General features: G+C 48.8%; 1 protein-coding gene and 1 long non-coding RNA gene across 3 annotated transcripts in view; one reads left to right on the top strand and one right to left on the bottom strand.

Moving 5' to 3' along the window:
* The window catches only part of LOC141502283 (uncharacterized), a 90,433-nt gene that overhangs the window by 1,606 nt on the left and 82,652 nt on the right, over positions 1-6,175 (bottom strand). The window lies entirely within an intron of this gene.
* The window catches only part of FAM161A (FAM161 centrosomal protein A), a 29,105-nt gene continuing 26,246 nt past the window's right edge, over positions 3,317-6,175 (top strand). For both annotated transcript variants that reach the window (XM_074206871.1, XM_074206886.1), the window contains exon 1: positions 3,317-3,409. In XM_074206871.1, coding sequence (XP_074062972.1) covers positions 3,356-3,409 — 54 coding nt within the window. In that variant the 5' untranslated portion in view covers positions 3,317-3,355. The remainder of the gene's footprint in view (positions 3,410-6,175) is intronic.

Genomic DNA, 6,175 nt, shown 5'->3' with positions numbered 1-6,175 from the left:
GCTAGCGAAAAAAGTCAAGATTTAAGGGTTTAGCCACTATGTTAAGTACTGGAGATAAAAATACTAGCCAAAAGACAGTCTCCTTGAGGCATTTACATTCTAATGGGGGAAGGTGGCAAGGACCAGGGAGCAGCCTCTAGAGACTAAGCCAGTAAGTGAAGGAGGATGTCTGGGTCCTTCTTCAAAATGGGGTTTCTAAGAAGAGCTCACCAATGGAAAAGGGGGTGCCTAGGGCTAGAGGGAGAGAATAGTATTATACGTCTGAATGAAGTACAACACAGCTTGTATCCATATTATTGATTGTGCTTTCTCAATTGCTATTTTTCTCTTAGCTCAAATTGTCTACTTTTGATGTGTTTTGATGTTTAAGGTTTTTATATTCTTGCTTTGAGTATACAATTAGCTAGTTATAATGCTTTTTTTTTTTTTTTTTTTTTTTTTGCCAAGGCAGTGAGGTAAAGTGATTTACCCGAGGTCACACAACTAGGCAATTCTCTTGAGGTGTGATGTGAACTTGGGTCCTCCTGATTCCAGGGTTGCTCTATCCACTGTGCCAACTAACTGCCTTTTACACAGCAAGTAAAAATGTGATTTCATTAGGTTTTTTTTGTTCACATAGATGTTTAGGAGTATAACATGGTTAAACTTGCAGTTTTTTGTCTTGTATTAAATTAACCAATGTCTAGTATAATTGGATGGCTAAATTAAACTTGGTAATTCAATGGGATTCACTTTGCATTTTGATGTGTGTCCTTCCTTCTTGCAAGCAGTTTTGTTTTTTTTTTGTTTTTTGCAAGGCAATGGGGTTAAGTGACTTGCCCAAGGCCACACAGCTAGGTAATTATTAAGTGTCTGAGGCAGAATTTGAACCCGGGTACTCCTGCCTGTCCAGGGCTGGTGCTTTATCCACTATGCCACCTACTTGTCCCAGTGTCCTTCATTCTTGAAGATGACATCAGGGAGATGATTGAATTTGGGGCGGGGTGTTGGGCTAAGTCACCAGCCTCACTTTCTAGAGCCCTCTGGGTCCATTGACCCCATGTGAATCAGAATGACATGGCCCTGGATGTGAGGCAATGAGGGTTAAGTGTCTTGCCCAAGGGTCACACAACTAGTGAGTATCAAATGTCTGAAGCTGACTTTGAACTCCTGATTCCCAAGGCCAGTGCTCTATCCACTGTACCATCTAGCTGCCCTATTTTGCTTTTTTACATAATTTATTTAATCCATATAAAATCATTTGTAGTGTTTGTGCAAAGGTGCATAATGTAGAAACAAGAAAAAAGACCCCAAAACAAAAACATTTCTCATTTCAAACTACAAGTATATTTTAAAATGAGTATTGAAAGCAATAACCTTTCATATTTACCAATTCTCCTGGAAGATGAGAGAAACGACCTCTGACCCCATTGGGTCTCCCTATAGCACATTGGCATAAACAAGTGTCATTGAGGAGGTTCACAATTTATCAAGTTTTTGTGTTCCTTAAGTGTGCTGGATTATGAGATGGACTTTGCAAAAGATTGACCCCCCAATTTTTTTTGTTTGTTTTTTGCAAGGCAATGGGGTTAAGTGGCTTGCCCAAGGTCACACAGCTAGGTAATTACTGTCTGAGACCGAATTTGAACCCAGGTACTCCTGACTCCAAGGCTGGTGCTTTATCCACTATGCCACCTAGGTGCCCTGCCCCCCAAAATTCAAAGCTCTGTTCGGTAGACTCTTAACAAAATACAGCTGCTCAGTGACTAAGTGGGCCATGGCTTGAGGCACTTCAGGCTTGTACTCTTATCAGTACTTATTTGCTTCACTTGTTCTATTCCCTTATATACCTGAAGGAATGGTGAAGTTAAGTGCTTTTATTGTATAGTACTAAATACTCGGGTCTACAAGTAAATAATCTCAGCCTTGAATGAGTTTACATTCTAAAACAGGCAAGGCAAAACATAAAGGGAGCTGTGGTCCAAGAAAGAATGTTCTGGTCTTCAGTTGAGTGGATGAAGGCTTTGCAGATTTTAAGAGGCTGAGGTGGAAGAGAAAGTATTAAAAAGGACTTGAAATAAAAGTAGTGTGGAAATTTTCTGGAAAAACATCCATAAAGGCCTCACAATTGACCCTAATGGGTGCGCAGACATTACTTTAGGGTCTTGGTGACCAGCAGGCTCCAGGCTAGACTGCTGCACTTCCAAAAAGTGGGCAGGGTTGGGGGGTAAACACTTGGCTCACGCAGATGGAAGTCTCATTTCTTTGAAATGTTCTTTGAAAGAACAATACCCAACTATTTTCTTAAAAACCTGATAGAGGTAACAAAAGCATCAGAGGATCAGAACCCACGGCCCATTTAAGAGTAAGAATGAGAAAGGACAGAATCCTAATGGGGGCATCAGAATGAAAGGTTACACTTTGGGTTGAGCTTATTTAGATCTCGTCACCAATAAGTTTAGCTAGTTATTTTTTCTTAATTTCCTTTTTCAGGCGTTGCCACAGCAGCTTCTGGCCCCGGAGGCGCGCTGCGCAGCCTCGTGGCGGCGCCGGGGGGAGCCACAGCCCCTTGGCCGGCCTCGTGCACCGGCCGGCCGGGGAGACCGGCGCCGGGGCCCGCCAGAGCCGCCCGGGGCCTTCCTCGGCTGCCCCGGCGGGGCGTGCGGCGCGGCCAGCCCGCGAGTCTTAGAGGGGGACACCGCGGCCAGAGGCCGCTAAGCGGGCGGCGGGACGTGCAGACACGGGCGGGCACCTCCGGGGCCTCGTCCGGCGCCGCGCCCGGCGAGAACAGAGCTGGGTCAAAAGCCAGGAGGAAAGGCCGCCGGCTCTTTCGGGCCTGGGCTCATCCCCGGGCCGCCCTCCCCCCTCCACGTCGCCCCGGAGGGGCGCTTCACCCCGAGGCCGAGGCCTCCAGCGGCGGCGCCCCGTTCTAAGAGCAGACAAAGCGCGGCAGCAGCCGGGCCGCCATTGGCCCGGCCGGGCCAGAGGAGGTGGGACACGGAGCTGCTCGTCTCCGGTTGGCCCTTCCCTCGCGCCCGCCGGCCAATCCTGTTGAGCGGTGCCTGCTTCCGCCCCCCCCCCCCCCCGTGCAGCCGCGGTGGGTGAGGCGGACGCTCTTTCCCGGGGGCGCGCAGCCTCTCTTGTCGGGAGCGCGCACCCTGTCCGTTCGGGCCGTGCTCGGTGGCTCCCCCTAGCGGGCCGCCCGCACGCGTCGGGAGAACGCAGGGGGCGGGGCGAAGGCTGCGGACCCTCCGAGGCTTCCGTAGCCCGGCGCGCGGCGTCTACGTTGCCCCAGCGACGCCCCCGGGAGCCGCCCCCCCCCCCGCGCCGGCCGCGCTCGGCTCCCTCCGCCCGCGCCGCCGGCAGCGGCGGAGCCATGGACGCCGCCCGCACGCACCGGGGCGCCGGCCGGACCGCGGGCCCCGAGACGGTAGGGGGCCCCGGGGGGCTGGGGCCTGTGGGCGGGAGCGGGGAGGCGCCCCCCACCCTGGTTCCCTCCGGATCTGGCCCGCCCTCCCCCTGCTTCTCCGCCGGGCCGGGCCGGGCCCCGTAACGGCTGCCTGTGCGCGGCCCGGCCCGGGAGGGCCTGGTCCTCCAGCGCCCCGCGGCACCGCGGCGGGCCTGACCTTGGCTTTGGGGCTGGGCCGGCCCGGACCAGGGAGCGGGAGGGGGCGGGCGGGCCTCGGGCCGGGGGACCCTCGCCCCCGGGGGTGGTGCCCCGGGCCCCACCTCCCGACTCCCCCCTAGAACGTCCCTAGAATGAGAAGGGACCCCTGGACCTAGCCAGAGCCCACCGGACACGAGACAGGCAGCCCGGGATGGGGACACAGCAAGAAGGGCCGAGCCTCGGGACGACACGAGCGCAGCCGCCTGCCTTGGGTGAACTTAGGATGAAGTCAAATTAATTGTAATGTCGGTATCGTACATTAAGCCCCCTCCCCCGGGGGGTTTCTGTGTGCCTTCCGAGCTGCAGTTCCACTAAGCCTGCGGGGCCCCCTCGGAACACATAGCTTACAGCTAAAAACCACCAACCTGCTGATAGACATCTGGACACGGCTTAGAAGTCATTCATTCTATATCTGAAGCTTCTCAGTTGACAAAAAAATTACCGTTTAATTTGCTTAAGTATAATTTCTAATTCTAATTTGTTTTTGAATTGCAGTGTACAAAGCCTAGACTGAGTAGGAGACCATTGGACTGGGGGAGCCGCGGGAGGGTGGCTCTGAAGGATAATTGACAGCCAGTTAGAAAGGGGCAGAGTGAGGATGGGTCCAGGCTGATGACTAGATTTCCAGCCTGGGTGACAAAGCATGGCAGTTTCCTTAACAGCAAATTAGGAAGAAATGAGGTCTTCCCTCCTCCCCCTTCTGTCTCTAGACTTTTGAAACAAACCAAGAAATAAGCTTGCTCTGGCTGGCGATCCTTTTACTCCACTCTAACCTTTTTTCATACCCATGATAGTTGATGCTCTAAAACTTTAAGCTCCCAAGTCTAACCCTTCTGTTTTCATTCTTTTAATTAACACCTGCCATGCACTGTGCTAGGCCCTGGGGGTTGCAGAGATAAAAATTCTTTATCCTCAAAGAGTTTACATATATATATATATATATATATATATATATATATATATATATATATATATATGATATCTAAAAACAAATGAACATTGGGAAGGACCTCAGAAACCATGTAATCCATTGCATGCCTGTACTAGAATTTCTTCTATGACATCTTTAACAAATGTTTGTCCAGGAGATCCCAGTATCTTTTATATCCCTTCATTTTTAGGAAACCTTTCTTTACCCACCCATTCAGTGTGAAAGATGAATAGATAGAGAAGTCTCACAAGCAAGTGCTAAGAAAAATGGGAAAACAAAAAGCAAAAGAGTCCCTACTTTTGAAAGAGCCTCCATTCCAATAGGGGAAGACAAAACATGAAGGAAAGTTGGAAAAGTAGGGAAGGGGAAGAAGAAAGATGTACTTATAGTATCAGGCAATTGGTCTAATGGAAACTGCCTAGAGAGGTGAGTAGATAGTAGAGAGGGGCATGGCAAGGTTTTGCCCATCACTGAGTCATGGAGCAGCTAGATGGTACAGTGGATAGCTCACTAGCCCTAGAATCAGGAGGATTTGAGTTCAAATCTGGCCTCTGACTTAATACTTTCTTATCTGTGTGATCTTGGGCAAGTCACTTAACCCCATTGCCTTGCAGAATAAAACAAATTCCCCCAAAAAACAATCTCTGAGTCAGGTTCTGGATGGAATTGTCCCTAAGGGACCAAGCAGATTGTATGGAAGTAGAACAGACAGTTGTAATGGAAAAGAAAATTCTTGTTTCATATAAGAAATAAATTAATTATGTTTGATGAATTTAGAGAATAGAGATATTTACCAAATATGTGCTGTACTTGCTTGACAAGTTTTTTTGTATACAAAGTGGTATTTGAAGATCTCCAGTAGTGGAAACTGCCTTTGAAGATAAGCCTATTACACTTTTGGGCAGCTCTTAATTCTTAAGACTCCTACCCCTCCTTTATGGCTTCTTTATTGGGTAAGGGCAGTTCTTGAGTAGATGGAGCTGCTCTTTCTGCCTTCAAGGGTAATTTGTACAAGAGTATTTTACACTGTCAGCGAAATCCTTTGTTATCTGACTTAGGTTCCCATTAAGATTAGTAATCATCCTCCTTGAAAAAGTGGTGTTCTACAATGGAAAGACTCCTAAATTTGGAGACAGATGACCTGGATTTGAATTCCAACTGTCATTACTCCTGTTTGACCTTGGGCAAGTCATTTAACCTTTCTAATCTCAGTTACTTCATTGGTAAAATGAGAAAATTAGATAGATGGCCTCTTAGTACAGCTGCTGGGATGGGGGGGTTACCAGATAAGCATAGGAATTTGGGGGCCACTGAAAAACAAAAGAATTGACACACTCTCTGGGATGTTAAAACTGCTCAGGATTTTATTATAGCAAATCATTACAAATATACTGATTAAAACTCCTAGAAAAGCAGTAACCCCTTTAAGAACAGGCTAGGTGAAATTTGAGTGAAAGTGAGAGAGAAAAGGGAAGGCAGCCATGAGGCTTGGCTTAGTCTGGCCACATAGCATGGGAGAGGCCCATGGTGCTCCATGTGGCTTAAGAAAGAGCATGAGAAAAATCCATCCTAGAGTCAAAGAAGAAGGGAAGAGAAGA

This window comes from Macrotis lagotis, chromosome 1 (genome assembly GCF_037893015.1).
Source record: "Macrotis lagotis isolate mMagLag1 chromosome 1, bilby.v1.9.chrom.fasta, whole genome shotgun sequence".
NCBI classification, from domain to species: Eukaryota; Metazoa; Chordata; class Mammalia; order Peramelemorphia; family Peramelidae; genus Macrotis; species Macrotis lagotis.
Note: the sequence above shows the minus strand (reverse complement) of the source record. Positions and strands in the feature narration are given on the sequence as shown.